This window comes from Tympanuchus pallidicinctus, unplaced genomic scaffold (genome assembly GCF_026119805.1).
Source record: "Tympanuchus pallidicinctus isolate F22 unplaced genomic scaffold, pur_lepc_1.0 scaffold7, whole genome shotgun sequence".
NCBI lineage: Eukaryota > Metazoa > Chordata > Aves > Galliformes > Phasianidae > Tympanuchus > Tympanuchus pallidicinctus.
Window position 1 is genome coordinate 8,867,577 of NW_026294791.1, and position 27,404 is coordinate 8,894,980.

Sequence of the window (27,404 nt, forward strand, 5' to 3'; positions counted from 1 at the left end):
GTAATGTGTTACTGTCAAATGGGATGGGATTCTGTAACCGTGAGAAGCTGAAGGAAAAATTTCTGTCACGTTTACGTTGTGTTTTAGCATCCTTTTGTTATCAGAGCAGCCCTGTAGATCATTGCAAATCCAAAGCTCAGTATAGAACTGTTTCTGCAGGTTTTCAGATACGCTGAGAATAGTTTGTGGTCTGAATTGAAATATTTCTCTGAAATGTTTGCTGTTTGAGGGTTAATGGTGAATAGCCCTAATACACAAACCCAGATTATAGAATGAGCTACTGCGGTTTTGCTACTCAAAATAAGCAACATGTAAACAAAGTTAATGCGAGAGGGGAACGTAGATTTCAAAAACAAATATTTTGAATTATAAATCTTTTTTGAAAATGTAAGATTATGAAACATCTTTGATCACTGAAAACTCTGTCAGAAAACAACTCAATACAGGTTCATGTAGTAGACTATCAGCATTTGTGTGCACTGTCAGACCTCTGCTGTCCTTCCAGGCTTGTTTCTGTGGCACACAATGAAATTCCCCATGGCTGAATCATTTGGGTAAGATTTTTCAGGAAAGTTTTATCCTTCTCTGTTAAGTCCACTTACAGCAAGCAAATGTTTGAACAGAGCAAACCGAATGAATGTGCTCTTTGATAAAAGATAACAAAGCCCATAACTGAGAAGCTTTACTGCTCTCTGGACAAGCATGGTTGGTTTAACTTTGTACATGTTTATGAATCCCCAGAGTAACTGTTCTTATTGTACTCGAGTCATGCTGAACAAATAGAACTTTGCACCTCGGGGCTGAGATGTGTTTTACGTGGTTGTGAGCGTCTCACTTCACTTTGTAATTGGCAGGAAGAAAACTCGCGTCGTGGCCTGAGCCACAGTCAGCTCTGAATATGTAAACAGTAATGACCCGAACTTGATCTTTTAGACAAGGAACTCACTCTTTTTGGTAGCTTCATTATACAGACAAGCTAATCCTCTGGGGTCAGCGAGGGGCTTTTGTACGTCCCGGCACAATAAAGCTGGAAAGCGGTTCCTGCTGTTCAGCTAATGAATGCAGGGTGCCGCTCCGGCAGTGGCTTTGCTGCCTGTCGCTGCTTTGTGCTGCCTGCAGGAGGATGCGTGCGCTGAGGGAATGAGTGCCGTCTTGCCCCACCTACTGTAAGATAGGAAAAAGGTTTCAGGAAGTCGACTATTAATTTATTTGGTTGGAAAGGAAAAGATGTGGAATAGTCACAGCATGTTTTGTAGAGTTGTAAATAAATAACAAGTATAAGTGGGTAATGCCTTGTATGTGATATGATGCTGCCAGACCAGAGTTACTTGAGGGAGTGGCGTTCCAAAGGAAGAGATGGACAGCTTTTTCCTACTATAGCCTTTTCCCTTAAATCATGTTTGATCACAGAATTGTAGAGGTTGGAATGGACCTCTAGGGGTCCAGCCCCCCTGCAAAGCAGGCTCCCTACAGCAGGCTGCACAAGTAGGCATCCAGGTGAGTCTTGACTATCTCCAGAGAAGGAGAATCCACAACCTTCTTGGGCAGCCTGTTCCAGTCCTCCATTACCCTCACTGTGAAAAAGTTCCTTTGCATATTGTTGCAGAACTGCCTATGTTCCATTCGTGGCCATTCCTCTTGTCTTGTCCCCACAGACTGCTGAAAAGAGGTCGGCCATGTCCCTTTGACTCCCACACTTAAGATATTTATAAACATTAATAAGATCACCTCCGAGTCTTCTTTTCTCAAGGCTGAACAGACCCAGGTCGCTCAGCCTTTCCTCACAGGGGAGATGCTCCAGGCCCTTTATCATCTTTGTGGCCCTCTGCTGGGCTCTCTCCAGGAGATCTGTGTCTTTTTTTTTGTACCAGGGATCCCAGAACTGGATACAGTATTCCAGGTGAGGCCTGACCAGGGCAGAGTAGGGGGGGGGATCGCCTCCCTCCACTCGCTGGCCACGTTCCTTGTAACGCACCCCAGGATTCCATTGGCCTTCTTGGCCAGCAGGGCACGCTGCTGGCTCGTGGCCAACCTGTCATCTACCAGGACCCCCAGGTCCTTTTCCTTGATGATGCAATGTAGAGTAAAGAATTTTATTTGAGACTCACAAAGCACGTGTAGCTTTGCCCCATCTTGTGTTTTCTGATGGAATTTTGTTGCAAAGCAGTTGATTCCTTTTAAGTAGTCAATATAGCAAAATGTACAAAGGCATTGTTCTGCTCTTGTATTCTGGTCAGGCCCAGGCAAACTGGACCTGAAGGGAAATTTAAGATGTGAAGATGAGCTGCATGGATTGCATACTTGAGTAGTAAGGGAATTAAATCATCTGAAATCTCCCTAGAACCTAGCTGGTACGTGCTGCTGGCTTTTTCAGCAAATTTTAAAGTGGATTATTAACGAAGTATAAGGCTGTTTGCAGCATCTTAAGATTGACAGATATGTGACAGTACAGAGCGGAGAGTAAGGGAAGAGGGTGGGTGCTTTCAGAGAAAAGCTCTTTTCCTTGAATGAATGTCCTCGGAATTATCTCTCGTGATCTCATGCCAGACTTAAACAAAATGAAACAAATAGTATATGAGTTTCATGCCCAGATAATAACTCTGTTTTCTTCTTTTTTTTTTCTTCTCCAGAACTGCTTAATAAAACACGATGAGAATGGATACTCAGCAATAGTGGGAGACTTTGGTTTAGCAGAGAAAATTCCAGATCACAGGTACATGAACTAATCAAAAATACAGTGAGAGCTGCAGTGTTGTTGCAGATCAGAAGGTGTGTTAAGCTGGATCCCTGAGGCCATTTTTGCAGAATTTGAAATGAGTGCCCTCAGTCTTCAGCCTAGAACTGCAGACTCGGTGACCACTGGTGTTCCACGTCTAATGATTGTCCATTCTGGTTTAGTGGTGTAGTTTATTCTCTAAAAGTGCTTCAATGAATAAAAGATTTGCCCATGTTTTTCAGCAGATCTTCCAGGCAGGTATTTGGGAATTTTTGTTTAAAAAAAAAAAAAAGTACATATTCTATTAACAAATAAGTACTGTCCAGCATTTTGGATTGGGCTGAGTTTATAATAAATATTCTCTATTGATTCCAAATTAACTATAATTAGCTCCTCTCCAACCTTGTAAACAACAGTCAGTGGGATTCCACTATTTTTTTTCTCTGTAACTTCAGTGTTAAAGATTGAATTTTATAAAGGAGAGATGCTAATATAATAGCAACTCATCACTTTGCTCTCTGTAGAATGAAACTGTAATCTTAACTCATTTGAGGAGTGCACAGGTAACTGTCACAAGCTATTGTCACAATTGGAAATAGTCCTTTTGTCATCCCTCTGTTAGGGAGGTCGAGGGTTTAATAGTTCTCTCATCTGTATATTGACCTGTATATTTCAGACTATTCTGACTGGTAAACATGCAGTCAAATTTTCTTTGGTGTGCTTCCACGTAAAAATAAATAAAAGCCTTTCAGCTCTTAAGACTGCAAAGAGAACAGCAAAGATGATCCAAGATGTGCACTGTTATTAAACTGCACATATCCTGAAACTACAGCCTGGGAGGTCTGAAGGCTTGCATTCATGTTGGTGAGGTATATTTGCAAGCAGGCTGTGCTGAATGCTTCAGAACTGCTTATGGATACGTGTGTAGGGATAATTGCATTTTCTGCTGAGCAGAGTGCTTGCCAGCCAGTCAGAAACTGATCTGTACAAGGCTTTGTAAATGTAGTTGAAGGAGCTCATTCCACCAACAGTTCAGAAATGAAAGCTTGAAATCTGTGACTTAAAGATAAAACAATAATTATTTAACAATAATTATTTTAAAATATATATATTCAGACACTTTGGAACTGGAAATACAATATTTTGATTAATAGTCCAAAATCTTGTGTTTCTTTCACTTTCTCCTCCTGTTATCAAATGTTCCAGTAATTCCAGTAGGAAATCAGAGTGAAATGCAGTGTGATGGAAGGCACTTGTATAGACTTCACCATGGTTGAAGTTTCTGTAGATGCTCGCAGTTATGGAAAGTTCATAGCAATGTCTGAGTAGAGCCATTCATTAATGGTTGTTCCCTCTCTTCCTGCTACCCTCTCTGATATCCATGTCTGTGCTCAGCGAGAAGCTGCCAGTGGTGGGGTCACCTTTCTGGATGGCGCCAGAAGTTCTCAGAGATGAACCTTACAATGAAAAGGTAGGTACATGTAAATGCACTTTAGCTGTCAAGTGTTTCTCTGCAATATATGTATACGATATTTGAGATTTGTGTAATACTATTTTTTGTGACATTTCTATCCTGGGTCATTCAGAAGGAATGGTGTGAGTTGAACAGCTAGTAATGTTAATTCATGGCATGGTTTTCATGCAGAATTGAAGTACCTTCCACATAATTCACTGCTACACTGCTGCTACTCTGAAATGCCCCATGTGCTGAAGCATGATAATAGCTTGTCTGCCTGACACAGCTTGATTTAACCAGATCTGAGAAATGTCTAGTGATGCTTATTTTTTTTTTCTATACAACATTGAGGCTATTTCCCTGACAGTGGCCTAGTGAAATTTATATGGAAGTAAAAATCTGCATGTATACTTCTGCAATTTAGTTAAAAACAACAACAACAACAAAAAACAGTTTTCAGAGGTGATGCACCTGCATACAAACTGTTCTCCAAAGGCAGTTGTTCTTTCTGTTTGTGACACTGGTGCTTCTTGCAGGGGAACATCAGATCACACTAGATGTTTTAGAAAAAGTATTTTTCAGCAAAGTTGCTCTTGACATAGTTTTTGTTTTTTTTTCTGCTGTGTGCAAAGACATGTAGAACAGTGCAGTTTGGCACTGCAGCTGTGACTTCTCATGATAAAACCCACATCCTGTACCTTTTTTTTTTTTTTTAGCTAGAAGTCAGTATCTGTTTAATTGGTGATATTTAAAACTTAGAGTAAAGCAGTAACTATCTCAGTAATAAATCTAATCATTACTGTTTCAAAAGCTTTGCTAAGAGTTCCAATTGACCTAAATTAATAATAAAGTACCCAGGTTCTTTGCTAACCCTGCAGTAATGGGGAATTAAGGAGGAATCACGTCAGTGTAAAAGTAATGCATGAGCCTGCCTGATATTTAAGGGTTAAGGAATGCAGGCTTCTGCTCTGTAAACCTTTTTCCATGTTTCCCTAGATTTTATTACTTGGTAAATTCAGGTGAGTGGAAATCTGAGGAACTGTGTGTCTCCAGGTATGCTCAGATAAATGGTTACTAAGCCTCATGGAAATTTGTTGTGAGGATATGTTTCTTTACATGGAAAATGTTAGCTATAATGCAGTGGTTGTAAGGCTGTGGTGTTGGTTTAGTTGTTCTGATAAGCATTTGGGGCAAAAAGAAATTCAGTGGCAGATAAGAATGGTGAGCATTCATAGCTGAACCATATGGCTATTCATTTTTTCCTTTTAGGCAGATGTGTTCTCTTATGGTATAATTCTGTGTGAGATAATAGCAAGAATACAGGCAGATCCAGACTATCTCCCTCGCACAGAGGTAAGTTGCTACCTTTATACGTTTGGTGGGAGGTGATAAATATGCTGTGATAATGGCTGGCCTTTAGAATTTATAGCACTGCTGCCAAAGATGTGATGCGTATGATGTTACATTAAAAAGAGCTTGTAAAAGGCTTTTTTTCTTTTGTGCTGTTATTGAAGAAGTTCCAGTGAAGACATTTCAACATACAGACTTTATAGAGCTACAGTCATTATTGGAAATCCTTTCAGAAACTCCAGACCTGCCCCAAACTGGATGAACGTTGAGAGTGTTGGAGTGACCTTTTGTAGTGATAGCTCACATCAACTTCTTCCCAGTTCACAGACAGAGCACTTCTGGAATGTTGCATCCTTGAAGTAGCCCTGCCTTGTGATGTTAGCAGGAGCTAAAATAAGTTCATCCTTATTTTTACATGCTGTGCTAAGCATTGTCCATCTAAATTAAAATGAGCTAATTGAAGGAGATACTTCTATTTTCCTCACTTGCCTTTTGGCTTAGTCCCATCTGCAAGGCAGCTTTTTGCCTTCCATAGAAGTTCTCTGAATTGTTTACCCACCTCCAGTTCTGAAAATGCTTACGTCTTGAACAATGGTGTATAAGAGATCCTTTTGTTCATCTGCCCTTCAGACCTTCTCAGAGAAGTGCTTCTGAAGAACTGCCTAACTTGGATCACCAGCCTGGTAGCACCATCCACTGAAAAAAATGTTTTAATTGGTGAATTTTCGATGCTGTGAGTTTTCTGGTTTTATAGAAGGCTGTTAATTTACACTGAAAATCACCATGGTGAAACATCATAGTATAGGATATTGCTTCCAGATCCACATGGGGCAACATTTCAGTGAACTGCAGATGAATCCAGGAAGAAAGTTAGGCTTTGAAGTCAGCTCATTCTCTTACAGGTATCTTATATCAAATAATCCCCACTGGGAATGTTGCAGTTTGGAGTGTGCATGAAGTTTTCTCAGAATTCTCTGAGTCTACTCAGAGATGGTGTTCATAATGACTCCTGATAACCCAATGAAGGGGAACCCTGAAAAGAGGATGCCTTGGGCCAGATGGCAGTCCTGATTTATGTCAGCTCTCCGTGCTGTGTTCTTGTTTGTACAGAATTTTGGATTAGATTACGATGCCTTCCAGCACATGGTGGGAGACTGTCCCCCTGACTTCCTCCAGCTGGCCTTCAACTGCTGTAATGTGAGTATCTTGAAGGGGAGAGGCCCAAAATGGAGTTTCCTAAATCCCTCTGACTTTCTAAGATTGTGCTTAAGGGGTTTACAAGACAGATTTGCCTATGAAAGCAGTGTACGTTTATAACACAATGTCCCTGACAGTCTTTATACCCTTTTCTTTCCCCTTGCAAGAAGGTCTGACTCGTGCTTTTGCTGTTCTATGTTCTGTCATACCAAACAAACAGGTCTGGCACACTGAACAGCTTCTTGCAGACTGCTCAGGCTGATCGTAACCAGTTGTGTGTTATTGACACTGGCTGGCCATCGGGCTGACAAACTCCAGCTGTTATTGTGCACAGGCCTACTGAGCTGTGAAGAAAGAATTTTGGGTTGCACTCATAAACAGAGAGGACAAAATGGGGACAGGCAAACAAAGAACAGGCTCTAAATTACTGAGAAGTTTTTCTGCTGCTTTATAAAAAGAGAGAGAACCCCCCAGATGTCTAGCCTGTGTTCAAAAAAAATCTCCAAGCTTGGACCCAGTAAGGTAATGTCCAGTCTAGAGTAAATTTTTCTGCTGGTTATTGGAGTAAAGTTGTGATAGTGCTGAATACCTTCATGACTCCTCAGCATGAAAATTACAGGGAAGTACATCTCTTTTTGTGGGTTATTTTGTAACAGATGTTACTATTCCTTTGAAGTAAGAGAACATGAGCTTCCACTGAATTCAGCCGAAGCTGGGAATGTCCAGTTGTCTCACCTGAAGTTGAGACACCTTCTAGAACGTTTATTGCACAAAACTCTGCTCAGGACTCCAAAACCAGGCTTTGTTGGAACTAATAACAGCACTGTGTCCTAGTGAGTGTTTGCAAGAAAACTCTCAGAGCAGGTTTTTTTTTTTAAATTTCTGTTGCTGTTTTTCAGACTCTGTTTTTATGTCAGTGCTGCTGCTGACAGAAGCAGTCCCCACTACCCATGATTGTAATAATTATTTTTGTCCCAAGCTCTCTTTTTACATGCATTAGTACATATGTGCATACTGAAGTGGCAAGTGGAGTAAGGCTGAGAACGTGTATTGTGGAAGAGCATAAATTAATGTTGAACACGTTCGTGGAACTTGCTCTGAACCAATTGCTTCACCCCTCTAATTTCTCCTTAGTACAGTGGAGCTTGTTTCACCAGGACAGTGGGATGCCTGACTCATGTTTCTAAAGTGTTGTGACTATGTAAGCAGTAAAGGGCTTAGGTAGAAGTAGAGTTTAATTGTGGAAATCTGAACTCCCAATTGTATTCTCCAGAAATCTTACAGCATCCAACACACAATCCAAAGCAGTTTTCCACCACAAATGAAATCCAGAGTGCAACTGTACTAATGGAGAAAAGAGGAATGAGTCTTACGTTCTCATGAGAAAAGGGACTTTCTCCTACTGATTATCATCCAATGCTATCTGCTTCTTAATAAATGTCCCTTGCCCTGGAAATGACAGTCTTGTGATCAAGACATTAGTATGCTAATTTCAGTGTGGGACATACTGTAACTCACTTTCCACTTGCCTAGAGGAAGGAAAAGGTGGCAAATAAATAAGGCTTACATCTTATATTTTCTGAAGCATGTTGTGTTCCAGTAACAGGTGATCTGTGTGATAATTTGCTCTTAGATAAAGATATTTATATAGATTTTCATTATTTACTAGGTGAACAATTAGTGTAACCTGATAAGCTGAGCTAATGTGGAAAGTCTTGGAGCAAGGAAACACATTTTAGGGCAACCTAGGAAAACCAGTGAAAATAGATGTGTGTGAGTAGTGAGTTCTTTAGAACTTTAGAGTTCTTTGGAGTTCTTTAATTTGCTGATAAAGAGTGTTTTTTAGAAGAAGAATATGCAAGCAAGTCTGAAACTTATGGCTCCTCCAGCAACTGTAAGCCTACTTGCATGAATCCTGCAAGAACATGCAGAAAGCTTACCAGCATGAGCTAAGCTCTGGAGAACTGCAGCCGTGAGGAAGAACCTTCTAGGCCATTTGATCAGCAGCTGAGTGCTTGGAATGGAAAAGGCAAATTTGCTTTGAGTCACTTTTCCATTGCTGCTGCTGTTCGGATCTTCCCTCGCACTGTTAAAATAGAGACCTGTTCTTTCTTTCTGCAGCTTGCAGTGACTATCTAATCTTTCCAAAGATCAGACAAATCTACATTTGTCAGAGTAAAGAATATATGCTTTAGTGTTTTCTCTTGCCCTACCTCTTCAGTGAAACTGGGAAAGCAGGAAATGATGGTTTTTTATGCCAGGCATTTCCATCTGCTGCATTAGGACAACTTCATTTCTATTTTTGAGTTCCTCAAAGCGAGTGTGATTTTTGTTGTTGCTGTTTTGCTTATCAATGTATCTGTAAATTTTCAGCCCTTCACCCCATGTTACTAGAAGGTCTTCTGTCATTGCCAGTCATACCAGTTCTTTTCAGAAAGATCCATCTCATAGGGACCTGCAAGGTAGTATTAGGGAGGCTTCTGGGGTTTCTCGCTTACAAAGCATCACTGTTTCCTTGACTAGCAGTGATGTCTGAGCTTGTCCACTCTGAAAAAGCCTTTAGTGGGCTGGAGGCAAGAATCAGGTCAAGTGGAATCTCTTTAATAGTGTAATGAGGTTAACTCTCAACGGCTGAATTAGACAGTGCTACCTACTGTATTTAACCATCTAAAATAAGTAAATATATAATACATGGGAAAACAAACAAAACCCCTCTCATAAGCCCTGAATCTAACAGGTTGCCACCTTTTCTTTTTCAACTGTCTCCATCATAGAATGATAGAAAGTTTTCATCTTGATAGTTCTGTGAGAAGTGTAATAGACATGGACTAGAACAGAGCACTGCTTTTCCTCTTGCTTTATTTAGTGGGTTTTTGAAATGACAGCACACTCCTAAAAACAGTCTTGAATTTCCCCAGTTCCTTCAAGTTATTCTTCTCCTTGTCAACTCCATAGATAGAATAGCATGGATGAGCCCACATAAACAATCTGATTTCTGTGCGTTCACAGATGGATCCGAAGTTGCGTCCTTCATTTGCTGATATTGTCAAAACACTGGAGGAGATTTTAAACCGCCTGAGAAACGAGGACTCTGAGAGAGACAGAAAGTTTTTGAATCTTGACAGCAACGAAAGAAAACCCAAAGGTAAATGTCTGCATTTGCACAAAGATTGCTGCAGGCTAATAGCAAAAGAGTGCAGCGTTTTGTATTTTGAGGACTATGATTTCAGATGTGTGGCATTATGTACATGTTGTGAATTGTTTTACCCAAAGTCTGAAAATGATTCTGGAACAGTGGTGCACACTGTGCACTGAGGAGTGTCCTTTGGGAAAGAGCAGCTGTTTCTTAAGATTCATCAAAAAGCTGTGCCCACAAGCTCTGGGAGGGAAACGGGTTCATTTGGGAACTTAAGTTGCTGAAAGTACAGTAAAATTCATAAATTTTGCTTTATCCCTGCTACTCTTAGTGCATATATATGCAGTTTCTTTGATATACATGTAATGCTTGGGAGCTACTTAGATTTCTGCAGGAAGAAGAGCAGAGAAGATGCAAGAGTATTACAAAGTACTTTATGGCTGGGGAAGCCAATTTTCTTGGGAATGCTGGCCTCCAAGGGCTTTCTCTAAAGCTGTCTAGTGCCACCTGGTGTGGGGAGCAAACTGCAAGCAATTCTTGTGGTAGATGTTCTGACTTAGATTTCTTCTATATTAGCAGATTTTGGTGTTGGCAACTTAAAGTATAGTAAAAATATGTATGTGTGTATTTTGTGTGTGTGTGTATAAACTGTATATATATTAAAATAACCTTTGTATGTGAAATCTCATGGAGCACATAACTGTGATAATTCTATCCTATGTGGGAGGCATCTGAGAGACATAAGTTACAAAGGAAAAATGCTCTTTCAATTTCCTGGCATTCTTTCTCTAGAGCACATCTTAATTTTGCATCTTTCTGGAGAAGTGCTATGTACAGTTCTTCAACTTAACTTCAAGGCACACGCAGTGTGACCTATGGTAATATTTAAAGGGAAGAGAAGAAATCCATATGTCCTTGTTCTGAAAACTGTCACGAGATTGTTTCCTGATATTCTCTCTTGTTCTTGCTCTACCACAGCTTTTCAGAGGCACCTTGAGAGCTGGTGGCAGCTACGTGTTCCAAACACTCAAGAAGTTAGCATTTTTTTTTCCTAAAGAACTATGATTTTCCTATCCTATTCTAGTGATAAAGCTTTTGTTTTCATTTATTTGTGTATGTTTATGCATTCAAATAAATATGCACACTTAAAAAAAAAAAAAAAAAAAAAAAAAAAAAAAACACAGCAACCAAACAAACATAAAATTAAACTCCTACTCAATAGAGTTAAAGATCTATATCCTTAGATTCTGTACTTGACAACATAACCAAGGCTAGAATGGAATTATTAAAGTCTTCATTCAGGGTGAAAATGTGCTTACCATTCCTTTTGTACTTGCTCTCTTCTATGGTCAGCATCATCAACAGATCTTGGGCAACCTCTGCTGGAAGCCAGGATGGTAAATGTAAAAGCATGCAAATCGTTCTCCAAGATCACTCTGTTCTTTCTACTGTGTCAGAATAACAGCAATGAGGAGGTTTGAAGGAGCCCAAAAATACATAGAAGAGTGCAAAAATTTCTTCCTTCCTATCAGATTTTTTATAATTTCCTTTCCTTTCCCTTTTTATTTTTCTGAAGACAATATTGTCTTACCAAATCAACATCCCCCATAATATGAGTAGCAAATTTGAAGATAAAATAATACAGAAGCAGTACAGTTTCACTGCCTATGGAACTGAGATGACACTGACTGTGTTTGCATTTGCACAGTTCTTCAAGATGACTTTTAATTACTCTGAGGTATGAGTAAAGAGGAGAGAATATTTAAAATACAGTTTTGACTGCCTTTGCATGTAAAAGATGCTGTGGACAGGGCTGCTGATCTCCTAGTTTGAAGTCAATACTGCACCAGCAAGAAGAGTAGCGTGACCTTGTGTGCGTGCAGGAACTTGTATGTAACCAGCAAAAGTGTTTGTGGGTACTTTGGAAACTCAGAAATGTGCCTTTTTCTTTGCATTATGAAGACTCTTGTGAGTGAGCAAACGTTCAGGCATACAGCTCCTTTAAGCTAAGGGTATTTCTTTTCTTCCACTCAGGGTCAATTGAAAAAGGACCAGGAGTAAAGCGTTTGAGTTCCCTGGACGATAAGATTCCACCCAAGTCACCCCGTCCACGTCGCAATATCTGGTTGTCACGTAGCCAGTCAGATATCTTCTCTCGCAAGCCTTCCAGGAAGATCAATGTGCAGGACCCCTACTACACACCAAACAAAGGACTGGGCCGGAAAGTTAATCCCTTCAGTGCCCGGGAGGACCTCAAGGGTGGAAAGATAAAATTCTTTGACATGCCAAGCAAGTCCGTGATCTCTCTTGTGTTTGACTTGCATTCTCCAGAGACAGGTGGTTGCCTGAAAGCCAGCCAGTCCCAATTCCGGCAGGCATATAGCACAGACTGGCAGGAATTTTCCCTCCTTCCTGGGAGGAGATGCAGATCACTTCCAGTCTCTCCTGAATTGGCACACAAAGAATATGGCCTGTTTAGTGGACTGTCTTCAACCATCAGTAGATGTGATCCAGCCCAGCTAAGTGCAGAGGTTCGGCAAAAGCTTCTGAGTAGCAGTAAATATGGTGTGTCAGAGATTCCCCCGTTTCAAGCCAAGCCTCACAGGCCAGAATTTCTTTCTGTACCAGGACAAGAGGAAGATATGGACTGTTCGGATGGGCCGGTGTCCCAGGAGGAAAATGGATTTTACTCTGAGAAGACATGTGAGAATCCAGCACGTAATCAACCATTAGTGCTGGCCCAGTCTGAGCCATTATCTTACAAAGGGCTCCTAGTTGAGAATTCATTGAACTCTGAGGAAAACTCCTCACAGGTGTTTGCCGGTTGTCTCCCTTCTGAAGAGATGGAGGTGGAAGACAACCTGCTGAAAAATACACTGCTGGAGTCTACAAAGCCTCTGTTCAGCATCCATCCTTCCACGGAGCTGAGGACAGATGCACGGCCATTCAGGGAGCACGATGGGGACAGCACTGCCCTGTTGTCTCAGACGTCCTCCAACATCTCAGCAAGTGGCAGCACACAGCCAACTTGTGACATATGAAGAGAGGGCTCAAACGGAGCACATCCTCAAGGGAGCCGTTGTTCCCAGTCACTTAAACTCTGCTCTTCAGTAGCGCTGCATTTTGTGCTCAAAAGAGATCCAGCAGATGGTGAAAATGGGCTGTCAAACAGGTAGCTGTGGACAGCATCTGAAGAGACTAATGATTTAAGTATTTTCAAGCTATGCTTATTTCCTCCCTTGATTTGCTTTAGGAGGGGAAACTACTCCAGCCAGAATTTCCATGTGAGCCCCATACTTTATAGAGGTAGTATCCAGAAGTAGGCACCACACAAACAGTTTGACTTGGATTCCAGCATGGAGCCTTTTGAGGCCTTAAGTTCACGTTGAGTGGAAAGAGCGACGCGCAGGTTTTCCCTCTTCCTCTGACTGACCAGCTGCTCTGAACTGCTGCAGATTTTGCATTAGCATTCTGCAAGCAGTGTATGTGAATCAGAGCCTCTGTTCCAGAAATGGGCACAGGTCTTCCAGAGCTGCGTTAAGCAGATAGCAATGCTTTCTTGTCCCAGAGCTGCTGTGAATGCTGTTACAGCATTAAACAAGCTCTTCTTTCAAAAGCAGCAAAAACAAAACCCCTCATGTTGGTTGCAGTCTGTGGGTGGGGTCACATGATAAGTACTTTCCAGTTAACAAGAGGAATCTGTGCCCTGGTGTTTCATTTTGCCCTGGGATTGGTTAGTGATGTGTAACACATTAGTATGGGGAAGCAAGATGCAGTGAGCACCACTTTCTTTCTTGCACAGCTCTTAATGTACCTCGACCCAGATGTGGGAGGAAGATTTGCCCAGGGAGCAAAAATGGAGCCAGATTCCAGGCACTGTCATTTCTGGCCCTTTTGAGGAACTGCCAGTTGTACTAAGCTTTTGGGCTCTCCTCTTTTAAGGTACCATAATCTATTTCTGCAGAATAGTTAAATATAAATTCTAGATGAACAGCTATCACTGTGGTGGGAAGGTTGCGTTCAGACCCCTCTCTAGCAGGACATCCATCTCATTGGTGCCACTGCACTAGTGTAGTAGTAATGACTTGTGAAAAAGCAGACTGTTGGATGGGGGACAAGAATCCCCTGTTCCAGAGAAGCCACCAGCAGTGTTGCAGCAACATGAGAGCGTTTGGGTAAGGATAGATAGAAATTCACAGATGGGCTTTTGAGTTGTCAAACTGAAGAAGAGTAACTTATCCTCTTTTTTTTTAGTTCTACAGAAAGAAGCTGTTATCTTCTTTGGTTTCTCCTGTCACTCCTGAATAGGGTTTTTTTTTAATATTTTTCTTCATTCTACCAACAGATAGATGTAAAAGAAGCAGCAGCATCTGCTTTAAAGCTGCTTGCTGGAACCAGCATCAGAGATCCCCAGTCTGGGATGTGATGTAGGGGATTCTTGTTCTGTGGTGATATTTGTGCAACAATCCTGCCCTTTCTACTGTTGTTGTACACAGTTACGTGGTTTTTTTTTGTTTGATTTTGTATTTTTAGCCTATATTATCATTCCTATCTGAGGTATGCATTGCGTGCTCACTGAGCAGGTGATGCAGTAGCTGTGGGGGATTTGGAGTCCAGGATTTCATCCAGGTAGTCTGTTATTTCTGCTCTTGTGCAAGGATGGAAAATGTAAGCTGGTACTCCCTGATGAAAGCAAGGTTTTCTTCCTCTTCTCCCATCTCAAGGAAAAGATGAAGGAGAAAGCTTATGTTTTTCTGTGTGTGTTTGTTTTCTTGGCTGAGTTACTCAGCTTTTCAGAGGTGTAGGTAACTGTTCTGCTGTAACTGTGACTTTGTCTTGTGAAATACGTCTCAGCCCAAGCAGCAGTTATCTCTTTGCAATGGCTGCAGGTAATTAAATGAGAAACACAGTATCTTTGACTTCTTTGCACAGTTCATGCTGTGTTACAGAGTTATTAGTTTGAAAAATGCCCATCCTGACAAGATTGCCCCTTTTGGCCCACACCTCTCTGCCCGTCAAAGGTGCTGATCTGTAGAGTAGCTTGTGTTGGGTGTCCTGTTTTCTGTGCTGGTGTCTGCAGTGTGCTGAGCAGCTGGAAGGGCTGGCACTGCATTGTGTCAATTCCTTTGAGGACAGGGAACCAGTCAACAGAACTCCACTGCCTGCCTGTCTGGTGCCTGCTTTTTTTTTTCCCAACCCCTCATATATATATATATTTTTTTTTTCTTTTATCAAACTGTAATCTTTCAGGAGAGAAATCATCAGCACCAGCTTCTGTTGTCACAAGATGCATTTATGTGTGTGACTTCAGACAAACAAGCAATAATAAGGAATAGTTTATTTTGGATCACCAGGCTGCAAGGAAGCTGTCCCGCAGCCTCAGCAGCATAGGTGTGTGCCTCTGGCTGCTCTGTGTGGCTTGTGTTACCCTGCTTGTCAGCACTGACACCTCATGAAGCCTGTAGCCTCTCTGACAGACTGCAAAATCTGTGTAGTCTGGTATGGGATATCTCTAAGAACCCATCACAGTGACCTCGAGTGTTCTCTCACACCACTGGCTCTTAAATGTTTCCCTACCCTCAGTGGCTTTTACGAAGCAGCATGGTTAACATTTTATTTTCTGAAATGCCTACTCTTTGCACAGCCAGCTGACGTGCACGGGGCACATCTATCAACTCTGCTAGCTCGTTGTTCTGAGATGGAGATGTTGGGAAGGGAAATACCAAGGAATAACAACTCAGGCCTTTCCTGCATTCTTGGTCCGCGCGGGGAAAAAGGATGACGTGCATGTGAACTGGAGTAAAAGGCTGTCTTAAAATAGCTAAGTGCTTGCTGAAACCCTGCGTTTCCAAGGGTTTGGATGCAGTTGGCACACACTGTCTTATCCCTTTGGTTGTGCAAAGCTGAATCTAGGTTGCACCTAGCAAATACTCCTAGGTTTTCTGCCCATCTGAGGGCACTTTTCTAGTGGGGGCCATTTTCTGACGGCTACTGATGAACGTGAATCTGAACATGCAGTCAGCAAACTCCTTGTTTTTATAGTGATGTGACAAAGTTTTTTCTTGTGACTGGATTTTATCATGGTTTTTGACTTTCTTGGAGGAGCAATTGCTCTTTTAAAAGACTTTCTACACGTTGCTAGGTTCCCTAAAGAGATCAAAGATGTTTTTAATTCACTTTAAATCTTTCTGTGTTGAGTTCATTGAAATGTCTGTTATAAGCTATTTTTGTTGTGGTTGCAGGTTGATAAAATGCAACTAAGAGAATGCATGTGAATTGCTGCCCCTCAAAAGCAGTGCAGACAAGGGGCTTTAGTAGACTTACACTTGCTGGAAAAGCATCAATGTGTTGTGTAACAGAACATTGGTATTTTTTGCCAGTACAACTAAAGACACTTGAATAATTCCTGTTTGCACTTAATGCTATTGTTTATATTGCATGTCACTACATTTCTATGCAAAACAAATAACCCTTTTTTTGGGAGGAGGGGCAGCCAGATATTTGATTAAGTAAGTTTAAAGATCTTTGCAAGATGATCTATTTTCATATTTATGAAGGAGTTTTACGTCTTAATATTTTGCAGACTGTAAATAGCTCAACTTGTAATTAAAGGCTTAGGAGGAAGTTTGTAGCCTGTGTATAATAGTAAGTTAACACTGCCAGAAAAGAAAAATCTTTGCAAAACAGTTTTTCTAATATTGTGGATATTTATGAATATGTAAAGAAAGCACGTCTTGTTTTTATGTTGATTGACCTTTGGACTTTTTTTGAGCTGTAGAAATGGTGTATGTTTTATTGGAACTGCAATAAGAAGTAACCAAAGATGAATCCAGTTAAATATTTTCATAATTTTTTCTTGGTCAGGTTTTGTAAACTTTCCCAACTTGCTTTCAAAATAAAATTAAAATCAAGGGTTGAGTCTTGTGATTAAGATGACAACTTTGGGTTAAAAAAAAGCTGATTAAAACACACACTTGAGCTATGGATGATATTAACGCCTGTCTCGAGATCATACCTTTATTACTTGGTGCTGAGTTATTATAAGGAAAACTGCCACCCTTATTTGGTCTTATTTCTCCCCTGCATCTTATTGAAATGCTAGGCTGTTCAATTCATGACTCAATGCCTTTTTTTCTGCTCTGCCTTACAGCATTCAGAAGAGCAGGCATAACTTGTGACAAACAAGGCAAGATGCTTTTGATAGCACTCAGCCTGCAGGGAGCTTGCCATTGTGACTGCTGTGTTCTAGCTCCGCAAAATAGCTTCAGGAAGCACAGGAAGCAATGCACCAGGATTTAAAAGAACCACACCTGGCTGCAAGTCCCATTGATGCTCCCTTATTTAGAAGTTTACAGACCTGCTATAGCTTGGTTCTGCATGCAGTTACCCTTCACTAGAATCTGCCAGCCCAGCATCTCTTTCTCCTTTTTTAACTACAAGAACAGAGGCTTAAGTTGTAACCAAAATTAAGGTGAAGTACAACTATAAGGCAGGACAACTCTCCCAAGGAGGGATATGTTCAGTGCCTTTTTTTAAAACAAACAAAAGACCCCTTTTGTCTTTTGTCCCCCTTCAAGTTCTTTAGAAAGACAGGAAGTAATTAGAGTCATAAGGAATTTCCCTACCAGCAATGATTGAGAGACTGACACTTGATTGAACGTTAATCATAGTGTATGCTGAAGGAACAGCCTGCTTCTGATGAGCATGTTTCTGTAAGGCAGGTTTGACCTTTTTCATTTTGGAAAAGATCTGTCCCTCTTAAACCACTAGGGTAAGTGGCAGCAGGTAGTAAGGCTCTGCATATGGTAAGGATAAAGACACAAGGAGGAGGAGGATGTGGCCTCTGTCTCCTCTTGTGTTTAATCAAAGAATTACCCTATTCATCACCTTCAAGAAGAGACACCCATGCTAAAGCAGCTATTATGTGGTCTTTCTAGAAATACAAACCTGGTCTGTTTTTTGTTTTTTATTTCAAAACACTGTCAGGTTAGAGCACTCAACAGAACTTGCTGCCCTGCATGCAGTTGGAGAAGTGCACGTTTCCCCCCTCCAACATTACCCCTGCTTTCAGTCCAGCTAAGAAACACCAGAAGGAACTCCAACTGAGAGCAATTTAATTAGTCAGAGCTTAAAATGGAGGACAAGAAACTTGTTCCCCTTTAATAACTGTAGGGGAAGAACACCCAGTTCAGTGAGGAGTCTCATAGCTCTATCCAGTGGCCCAGACCAACTTCATCTTCTGGTTGTGAGCTGTGGAAGACTTAGAAAACGAGCTTTTCACTATCTGCAGTGGCACTGATTTCCCACTGAGGTACAGCTTGTTATGACAGTCTGGACACCATGGCTCTGCATCAGTGCCTGTGCTTTTTCGTTTCTTAAGCATCCACACATAAGCCATGATATAGCCAGTCATGAAGGCATCAAAGCCAGCTCGGTGGGTTCCCACTTGTGAACATGGCCCCTGGGATGCATTTTGCTTTCTGGCAGCACATGCTGCTTCAGTCTCAGGGATGTCTGGGTGATTGGTGGAGACCATTCCAGCAAGGACCTCTGACTTCCCTTCCACTTGGTCACCGTCATGGGCATTTCCCTTGGCAGAAGGGCTCACAGCAGCAGTTTCTTCAGTGCTCCTCAGATCCTCTTCCTGCCTTCCACCATGTGTACTGGTGTCTGAGCTGCCCTCTGGTTCCATAGCAGCGGAGTTTTCCTCCTCTCGTGGCCTGCCATCAGTGTCATAGCAGCTCTGTTTTCGTGGTGGTTCCTCTTCCCCATTCTGAATTAGCTCCATTTCTTTCCCTGAGCTTTCCTGTTCTAATGTCTTTTCAGGTTCTTCTGCATTTTTCCGACGCTTCCGCCTGTGTTTCCGTTTCTTCACTTTCTCACAAAGCTTATCATCCTCATCAATTATGAGGTCAATGTTATGAGACTGTGGACACTTCACTCCATTTGGACACCAGCCATAGGCCTAGGGAGAAAAAGAGAAGTCTGTAACCATGAGCCTCCCAGTTAGAGCAGCCTATCACTGCAACTCGGAGCAGGGTTAATTATTGCCCTCAACTGAGGGCTTGTGTGAGGCTGTAACTGGAGCACTGTGTCCACTTATGGCACCAGACCACAGGAAAGGCATTGACAAACTGCACTGGGTGCAGAAGAGAGCTGACAAAATATAGGGCATGCAGTGCAAGGCTAAGGAAGTCTTTGGGTTCGTTCCCACCTGGAACAGATGAGCCTAAAGGCACGGGGCAGAGCTAATAGCTGGACTCCAGCTACCTACAGCAGAGGTTATGGAAAAAAATGGAGCCAAACACTTTTTGAGAAGAGCGCAGGTGAAATGTTAATGGGAAATTCTGACTAAACATCCAAGAGGGTATTTTTCACAATGAGTGGTCAACCACTGGAATCGGGGCCCGAGGGGATTTTGCAATCATTGTCCTTGGTCATACTCAAAAGTCACCAACCAAGGCTCTGAGTAACTCTGAGTTGGTGGTTTGCTGAGAAAGTTCCTGATGTTTTCCTAACGGATGTGGTTCTGTGAAAATAATGTGCAGCATCATCTAGAAGAACTCCTTTTTCCCCTGAAGCATGTGAAACCAGCTGGGATCAGGTGGGCTCCTTGATAACCTCTGTAGAAGTGCCAGAACTTGAGATGCTGTGGATCACACCACACTACGATTCCAGGAGCTGCAGACAGGTAATATTTTCTACATCTAATCGAGCTACGGGGGAGGAAAGAGGAAGCACTTCTTGGCTTAGAAGACAAACCAAGGACGCTTAGAACTTAAAGCCCTTCCAAGAAAGCAATAAAAGAGCCTAGCCAAGACAGCAATGTATATTGTTAATACACACTAGTTCTCTTTTAGGGCTATATTATCTGTTCTCTGAACCTTGGCCTCAAATGCAAACTGTGAAATGTGCTACCTCAGAGCAGAGCATGTTGTTGCCTTTTCAGTTTCAAAGTCACCTGAAGCTTGAAAGTCTTCCCTGTATTGTGAAGCAAACAAATAGCACCTGGGAGGTTCCTTCCTTCTACTTCCTGCTCTGCCCATGTGTGGCTTTTGCTGTGGGGCCAGGTAGGAAGCAGGGATTCATGTTACTTACCGAGAATTTCTCACATACAGGCACCTTATTTGCCTCTCCCTCGCTGTGGCTTGCTTCTTCCAGAGAGCAGTGGCGATAGTCGATGTAGCGTGACATGTTGGCAGGGTAGTTGCAGAACTCCACAGAGATGTGCTGGCTGCTGGAGTCCTTCAGCTTGCTGTTCTCTCGCTTGCTGGAACACACAAGAGGATGCAGTTACTGTGGTTAATTCGCCAAAAGCACCCAGCACAGAGCTGGTACAAACATGCTGCTTTGAGCCAACTCTCAGCTCCTCTCGTTTCTTTTCTTGAGCTTCAGTTTAGCTTCAGTTTAACAGCCTGCTGCAAAGACGGTGCAGGGAATAGAACTTTAAGAAGCAATTGTTTTTATGCTGATTTAAGTGTTGGTTTCTTGTATGCCTAAATATAGGCAGAGACAGCAGTGTGTTTTGTGATGTTATGGAAGAAAGAGACACGCAGTGCCCTTCATATTTAACACCAAGCTAAGATGTGTGTTAGTTCTGATAATACTACTGGACAAAGAGGAAATGCCTGAGGTGAGCTGTCATTGTGTACCTAGCAACCACCACCCAGACAGAGCAAACCTGGGCAATGCAGACAACAAAGAAATGCTTTCTATCTCAAGAAGAAGCAAGAACTGTTTTGTCCCAACTGCTTCAGAAGACAACATAACTAGAACTGTGGGTTCAAACCTTAGGAGGTCAGTTAAAAGTATCCTCATCCTGTCAGAATAAAATATTCTCGTGCCTGAGAACAGCCAGCCATCTTGAACATTTTCAGGCATATCAAAATAGAATTTACTGATGTAAAACTGTCACTAAAAATACCATTTCTGCACAGAGTGTGACTTTGGCTTAATAGATTCAGGTGGCCGTATCACTGCCTGGGTCTTGTTTAGATTGTGCAGCAAGAGCAGAATCAGAAGCCAGACTGACACAGCTGCTGAAAGACACCCTCGAGGTGCTGAGGACAGGAAGCGAGACAGGAGGCCGAGGAACAAGAGCACAACCTTCAGCTGGGAGTTACTGCTGGGCAAGCAAGGGTCATATGTGCGGAGCTGGTCAGCATCTGGATGTGCACCCATTCTTCAACTGCATCATCCCTTGCAAAGCTGTCACAGCTGGCAGATTCTGCAGGTACAGCCCTGCTCTCTAGCCAGCACGTATTCCTGCTTGTATCCCTGTGGCAGTGCTGGACCATAACCATGCAGTGAATCAATTTTCAGTTAAATGACGTTAAACTGCTGCCAGCAGAAGACAAATCTTTCTGCTGCTGCCCTCTGTACAGAGCAAATTACAAGATGCACCCTTACCTACCCAGCCTAGAACTGGGAGGCAATAAACACCTTTTTCAGCACTGGAACAATACAAAGACCTACGTCCTGTGTCTGGAAAGAGAAACCAAACTGACTCTCTTGTCTTTTTGTCCCAGAGCTTTAAATAGCAGTGTGCCACTCACCATTTCTTGTAAGCGTATTCCAAGTAGGATGCAACAAAGCGGGTCTCAAACTCTGAAGCATATTTAGTGTCATATATTCCTGCTGGGAACATTTCTGAGAGATCAGAGGTGAAGGTGCAAAGACTGTCTGGGAGATGAGCATAGAAGCACTGGTACAAGAAGACGAGATCAATCAGGCCGTTATGGAGGATGAGAGGCTTCTTTGCTCGTATGAGTTCCAGGAAAAAAGTCCGAACGCTCTGGATCTGGCTCTCATTGCCCTAAAAGAAGAATCAGTCATCAAGTCTTAACACACTGAGGACTTCTGGTGCAACGGCAAGTCAGAGCTTGTTACAGCAGAACACCATGCTGTGCTCTGACCAAGGAAATGCGCACGTAGTTGGAGAAGCAGCTGCAACAAGTGATGAAAAACAACAGGGAGGAGAAAGGGCTGTGCTGCACTCCTGTTCCCACGCAGCAGCTGGGAGCCGGAGGCTGCAGGGGAGCGCAGCTCATAGAGCAAGCTGCGATGAATGAGGGCATCAGCCCTGGAGCACGAATTCACAACAGGACGAGGGAGTGACTCTGTACCTTGTCGTTGCCCTTGTGGTAGGGGATCCCCTGGGAGTACTGCTTATTGAAGTCAAAGCCGTGCTGCACCAGGAACTGCACCGACTGCGGCTCGACGACGTAATCCTCCGTGCAGAGCAGCGTCAGGTTGTAGATCTGGCAGAGGAACGTGTTCTCGGACTGCGGAACAAGATCAGAACCGGGCCCTCAGAGCCGGGGATGACAGGGACCGGGCTGAGCCCCGGGGAGCTGCCGTTACCTTCTCCGGGAGTTGTTTGAAGCAAGCGACGCCGAGAGACAGGACTGAGCGCGTCCGGGCGGCGTTGCAGACGGCTTTGTAGCGCTCGTCGATGCACCTACAGGAGACACAACCGCTGAGGCGTCCCGAGTTCGCGGAACCGACTCCCCTCCGCGCTCTCCACAACGACAACCAGAGGGCGGGGACCCGGCACCCCACCCGCCCCTCAACCTGCGGCACTCACGGGCTCAGCAGCGCCTTCCTGGTCCCCAGGCCGCTCAGCTCCTGCGGGAAAACGACGCTTAGCGGCGCGGCCCTGCCGCACAGCCGCTTACTGCAACCCCCGCCGCGCCCATCTCACCGTGTCCACGGCGATGAAGGTGGCGGTGCGCAGCGCCAGCACCATGGAGGGCCACAGCTCGGTGAAGTTGTCGCTCTGCACGTCCACCACCGGCACCTGTCCCCGCGCCATGGCCACAGCTCCCCCACGCGCCGCCCCGGGGCCTTCCTTACCGGGCTGCCCCGCGCCCGCCCGCTTCCACCGCGCACCCCGCTCGGCCCCGAGCCCCGCACTGACGGCCTGCGGAGGCGGCCTCGAAATCTGGTAGCTTATTACGTTTTTTCTGCTGCTCGAAGCCCGGTTTCTGATGGAATTTCCATTTCTAAGCCAACGGGCGTTTAGCGAGGGCGGCTCCTCCGGGGCCTTGACGCCGCCGCTGTGACTGGCGGGAGAACGGGCGGGGAAAACTGGTTGGCTCCGTTGCGCGGCCAGGACCCGCCCTTTCCCGGGCTCGCCCGAAGGGAGGGGCGAACGCGCTGCCCTCACACCGCGCTGCGATTGGCTCAAGAGTGGAAGGCGGGTCCGCGCCGCCCGCTCTGATTTGTCCCCGAGAAGCGACGGGGCGGGGCGCGGGAAGGGAAGGGAAACATCTTCCCGGGAAAAGCGCGCGTGTGTCCCGCGGCTCCCAGCCATGAGCCGCCTGCGAGCGGCGGCCGCCCGGGGGCTGAGGCGGCGGGGAAGCGGCAGCGCGGCCCCGGCTGGGGAAGGCAGCAGGAAGGGCGCGTCGCTCCGTGAAGGTGCGGGAGGGCGGGGAACGCGTAGGGCCGGACCTGGGTAGCCCCGCGACCCCAGCTGGGACCCGACCCCCGTTCCGCTCTCCCGATAGGGGCTCCCGCTCGACCACATGCGCTGCATCTCTTCGGCGACCCCGTCGAGATCGATGCTCTACGTGGCCGCCTGCTCACCTGGTATGACAAAAGCCGGCGGGACCTTCCTTGGAGGGCGCTGGTAAGGGCAGCGTGAACCATTTTATGTTGTATGCGGGTCTCCTTGCAGCAAATGCTGTGTTCCCTTGTCTCTCACAGTCCACTTCGTTCCCTTTCAGGCTGCAGTTGAGCCGGATGCCGATAGGCGGGCGTATGCAGGTGAGGAACGGGGGTGGCAGTATCCCATGTTTTGCTGCCTGACACGGGGTACAACGTAGCCTAGTGAAGGCTGTGGCTTTAGTGCTGTTCCTGTAAACAGCTGCTTGGACCCCTGGTGGCGTCTGAGAGGCAACTTTGGGCCTGAGAGGGATCCTCTGGGGATGTAGATGGGGAGGGGGGCTGCTGGGTTGGGTACTGCTGCAGTTCTTGGAATCAGCACCATGGTGACTGGGGCACATGCTGGGAGAAGTGATGTTGGCACCTCTGCACTGATCCCTCTGTGCTCCTGGCAGTGTGGGTGTCTGAGATCATGCTTCAGCAGACGCAAGTGGCCACGGTGATTGACTACTACAACCGCTGGATGCAGGTGACTGTTCCTCATGCAGTCCCCCCAAACCTCCTGCTTTGGAGGCTCTACTCTCTGCCTGTGGCAGACTCCCATCTGCAGTGCTTGGCTGTCCTCATCCGGAACTTGTCACTTCCCTCTTGTAGAAGTGGCCAACACTGCAAGCACTGGCAGCAGCATCGCTGGAGGTGAGCACTGTGGTGCTGAGTGCAGCCCTCACTGCTCTCCCTGCATCCCCCTAATGCTGCATCTCATGAGGCAGGAGGTGAATGAGCTGTGGGCAGGACTCGGCTACTACTCACGAGGAAAGCGCCTGCAGGAGGCAGCAAAGAAGGTGCTGAAGGCATTTCCTAAGCAATCTGTGCCCCGTGGGTGGCTGCTGGTTCATGCCTGCTCTGCCTTACTGGAGCTGAGCTCGTTGCACAGGGCCGTGGAGGCTGGGCACCCTCCTTATCACATGTACAGATTGTGTCTGCTCAGCTGACGTTGGCTGCCCTGTTGCAGGTGGTGTTGGAGCTGGCCGGTCACATGCCCAGGACAGCTGAAGACCTGCAGAGGCTGCTGCCAGGAGTGGGTCGATACACAGCGGGAGCCATTGCTTCCATTTCATTCGGACAGGTGAGAGCTGTCCAGAGGGAACGTAACTCCTGTTATTGCTGTCTCCCTGCCCCTTACCTGCACCTCGCAGTTTGCTGATCCCTATTCCTACTTCAGGCTACCGGTGTCGTGGATGGGAATGTGATCCGCGTGCTGTGCCGCCTGCGGTGCATCGGTGCTGACACCAGCAGCCTGGCTGTCATTGACTGCCTCTGGTGAGGAGAGCTGTGCTGATGGCGGCTGAGGTTGTGTGTTGGTGGCTGAGGGCAGGATCGTTTAGGAGCCATGGGGAGCTGAGCTGAAGGGGGGATGCTGGAGGAGCAGGAGCGTTAGGGACTCGTGTGGGGGTCAGGGGCTCAGGAAGTCACGGGGTTCCTGCACGCAGAACCCCACGTCACTCACAGTCATCTCTCCTAGGAACATGGCCAATACCCTGGTGGATAGGAGCCGCCCGGGGGACTTCAACCAAGCTCTGATGGAGCTGGGGGCAACTGTATGCACACCCAAATCCCCACTGTGTGGGGAGTGCCCAGTGAAGGAGCACTGCCATGCCTGGCGTAGGGTAAGAATGGACCCCAAAACCATCCCTTGACAGTCTGTGAGTGGCAGAGGCCTCTACCTGTACCTGTAAGGGTGACAGAAGGTTCCCCACACCTCCTCTGAAGCATCAAGCAAGACCTGGCTGAATACTGAGTCCTGCATTCTTACCTGTGCCAGCCCTGGGGAGTCACTGTATGTGGAGATGGGGTTGGACATGCTGTTGTCCCATACAGGTAGAGAAGGATCTGGCCTCTGCCTCTCAGAAGCTGTTTGGAAAGACCACCCTGGTGCCTGATGTTGAGGACTGTGGTGAGCACCTGGGTTGGTTGCTGTGGCAGCTCTGCATTTGCATTTGGGCTGTGCTTTGACTGTTGCATTGATGTTTACAGGGACTGGGGACTGTCTGTTGTGCCTTCCTGCTGCCGAGCTGTGGGACAGCAGTCTGGGGGTCACCAACTTCCCCCGCAAAGCAGCAAAGAAGCAGCCACGAGTGGAGCGGACAGCCACGTGTGTGCTGGAGCGGAGGGGCCACCGTGGGGCCCCTGAGTACCTCATTGTGCAGAGACCCAGCTCAGGTACAGGGCCAGGCGGGAGCAGGGCACTGGCAGTGAATGGTGCTGGGATGGAGTTGTGGGTTGGCATTTTCTCCTGGGGTGCAGAAAAGAGCCTCCTGGGCTGTGATGGGCCTCAGCACCCCCAGTTCACACTCTGTTTTGCCCTCTCACAGGGCTCCTGGCTGGGCTCTGGGAGTTCCCTAGCTTCCCACTGGCTCTGGGCCTGCAGGAGGAGCAGCAGAAGGAGGTGCTGGCTGACCACCTGCAGGCATGGACAAGGCAGCCTGTGCAGACAGAGAGTTTGTGCTTCGTTGGAGAAGTGAGCATGGGGCCAGGCACTGTGTGCTGTGCTATGGGGCATGCAACACAGAGGGAGGATCCCCGTTCCCTGATGTCTCTGGTCTCAAGCCCTCCCTGCATGCTGCTTATCATATTCTTGTCCCCTCACAGGTTGTCCACATCTTCTCTCACATTCACCAGACATATGTGGTCTATTCTCTGTGCCTGGATGGGGATGTGGTCCTGGATACTGCCTCATCCCCATCCCGCTGGGTGACAGAGGAGGAATTCCGTGCCTCGGCTGTGTCCACTGCCATGAAGAAGGTACCAGGGGGATTCCATTTCATGGAATGGAATTCCACGTTCCATTCTCTTCATGAGGTGCTGAGTGTGCCCCTGGCATCCCCCTAGCTGCTGTTGGGCAGTCCCAGCTTGGGGATGAGTCCCATCTGTTTCTGAGCACTCTCATGCTTTCTTTAGGTGCTGAAGGCGCGGGAGACTCAGCGTGGGGTGCAGAACGGCCGTGCCAAGGTGGGCCGCGCAGCAGTGTGTGCAGGGCTGCCCTGTGCTGTGCTGGAGCACAAGGACTTGGGGCTGCGCTGGGAACTCCCCAGCCTGGAGCAGGGAGATATGCCTGGCCAGCTCCGTCCGTGGTTCCCCTAATTTTAGACCCACCTTCCCCCACCGTTGATGCCTCAGAGGTGTCCCTGGGCACTTTTGCGGCTTGGCTCAGCCGCAGCATCTGTCCTGCAGGCCTCCAAACGGAAGCGGGAGTCAAAGCTGGGGGCAGCAGGCAGCGCCCCCACAGGGATTCAGCTCTCCCTGCGCGCCTTCCTCCGGGCACAGAGCGCCCCGTGATCAAACCTTTGGCAGCTGACACCAGCAGGTCCTGTGCTGTGGTGAGTCCTGTGTGGGGCAGCTGCAGGTCTCCCCGTGCCCCTGTAGCGATCACTGTGCTTCCTTCCAGCCCCACAGCCATCAGCACATCACCACCTTCCCCAGTGCACCTGTGGATACGTGCTGTACGAGGGGCCGGTGCAATGCTGGATGCGACCCAGAGCTGGGCTCACTCCCCTGCCCTGGCCATGGGGTTTCTCCAGCAAGAAGAAAGCAAGAAGGATGTGGCCGCGTTCCCATCATTCACACATGCCTGAGCATGGGCCAGCAGCCAGTGACTGTGGTGCTGTTGTACCCTCACATCCATATTCCCATAGCCCTTTTTATGTTTCTTTTTGCTGAATGTGAGCCATGTTTTTTGTAATAAATCTCCTAAGGGCCTCTTTTTTTTTAATTATTATCTTTTTTCTTGAAGTGACTCTGCCTCCATTGCAGCACAGCACTAAGCTGGGGCTGCCAGTGGTTGAACATGAGGATGGCCAGCAGGTTGCTTGTGCCTGGACTGGGAAAGCAATGCAGTGGTCTCTGTGTTACTGCACCCATGCATATGGCTCAGTGCTAACAGCAGG

The 27,404-nt window shown here is 45.9% G+C and overlaps 3 protein-coding genes across 5 annotated transcripts in view; 2 read left to right on the plus strand and 1 right to left on the minus strand.

The window, feature by feature from the left end:
• The window catches only part of TESK2 (testis associated actin remodelling kinase 2), a 61,193-nt gene extending 44,427 nt beyond the window's left edge, over positions 1–16,766 (plus strand). Inside the window, exons 5-10 of the mRNA XM_052666090.1 lie at positions 2,631–2,713; positions 4,112–4,187; positions 5,442–5,525; positions 6,633–6,719; positions 9,729–9,864; positions 11,890–16,766. Coding sequence (XP_052522050.1) covers positions 2,631–2,713; positions 4,112–4,187; positions 5,442–5,525; positions 6,633–6,719; positions 9,729–9,864; positions 11,890–12,896 — 1,473 coding nt within the window. The 3' untranslated portion in view covers positions 12,897–16,766. The remainder of the gene's footprint in view (positions 1–2,630; positions 2,714–4,111; positions 4,188–5,441; positions 5,526–6,632; positions 6,720–9,728; positions 9,865–11,889) is intronic.
• Positions 16,767–17,806: 1,040 nt separating this feature from the next.
• On the minus strand, positions 17,807–22,701 carry TOE1 (target of EGR1, exonuclease). Its single transcript, XM_052666091.1, has 7 exons — positions 22,559–22,701; positions 22,442–22,482; positions 22,219–22,315; positions 21,981–22,139; positions 21,411–21,670; positions 19,954–20,125; positions 17,807–18,820 (listed from the first exon to the last, which is right to left on the minus strand). Exons 1-7 carry the CDS (start codon positions 22,667–22,669, stop codon positions 18,065–18,067), a joined length of 1,596 nt encoding a protein of 531 aa, XP_052522051.1. The 5' UTR covers positions 22,670–22,701; the 3' UTR covers positions 17,807–18,064.
• Positions 22,702–23,102: 401 nt separating this feature from the next.
• On the plus strand, positions 23,103–27,229 carry MUTYH (mutY DNA glycosylase). 3 transcript variants are annotated; one of them, XM_052666629.1, is made up of 16 exons: positions 23,103–23,274; positions 23,364–23,485; positions 23,583–23,622; positions 23,916–23,989; positions 24,115–24,156; positions 24,231–24,302; positions 24,473–24,586; positions 24,683–24,780; positions 24,983–25,127; positions 25,339–25,414; positions 25,495–25,680; positions 25,833–25,978; positions 26,110–26,262; positions 26,419–26,469; positions 26,692–26,837; positions 26,906–27,229. In XM_052666629.1, the coding sequence occupies exons 1-15, from the start codon at positions 23,169–23,171 to the stop codon at positions 26,794–26,796; spliced, it is 1,530 nt and encodes a 509-aa protein (XP_052522589.1). In that variant the 5' UTR covers positions 23,103–23,168; the 3' UTR covers positions 26,797–26,837; positions 26,906–27,229. The 3 variants fall into 3 exon arrangements, with proteins under 3 accessions (XP_052522589.1, XP_052522588.1, XP_052522590.1); XM_052666628.1 differs by having other exon boundaries at positions 26,692–27,229; XM_052666630.1 differs by lacking the exon at positions 24,231–24,302 and having other exon boundaries at positions 26,692–27,229.
• The last annotated feature ends 175 nt before the right edge of the window (positions 27,230–27,404 follow it).

Bases quoted from the DNA above. Each gene is read 5' to 3' on its own strand.
- TOE1 (XM_052666091.1), bottom strand. From the start codon at position 22,669: ATGGCGCGGGGACAGGTGCCGGTGGTGGACGTGCAGAGCGACAACTTC. The intron at 22,316-22,441 runs GTGAGTGCCGCA...TGTCTCCTGTAG, and splicing joins AGGAAGGCGCTGCTGAGCCC to GTGCATCGACGAGCGCTACA. The intron at 22,140-22,218 runs GTAACGGCAGCT...CTTGTTCCGCAG, and splicing joins TCAAACAACTCCCGGAGAAG to TCCGAGAACACGTTCCTCTG.
- MUTYH (XM_052666628.1), top strand. From the start codon at position 23,169: ATGAGCCGCCTGCGAGCGGCGGCCGCCCGGGGGCTGAGGCGGCGGGGA. The intron at 24,781-24,982 runs GTGAGGAGAGCT...CATCTCTCCTAG, and splicing joins GCTGTCATTGACTGCCTCTG to GAACATGGCCAATACCCTGG. The intron at 25,415-25,494 runs GTGAGCACCTGG...TGATGTTTACAG, and splicing joins GCCTGATGTTGAGGACTGTG to GGACTGGGGACTGTCTGTTG.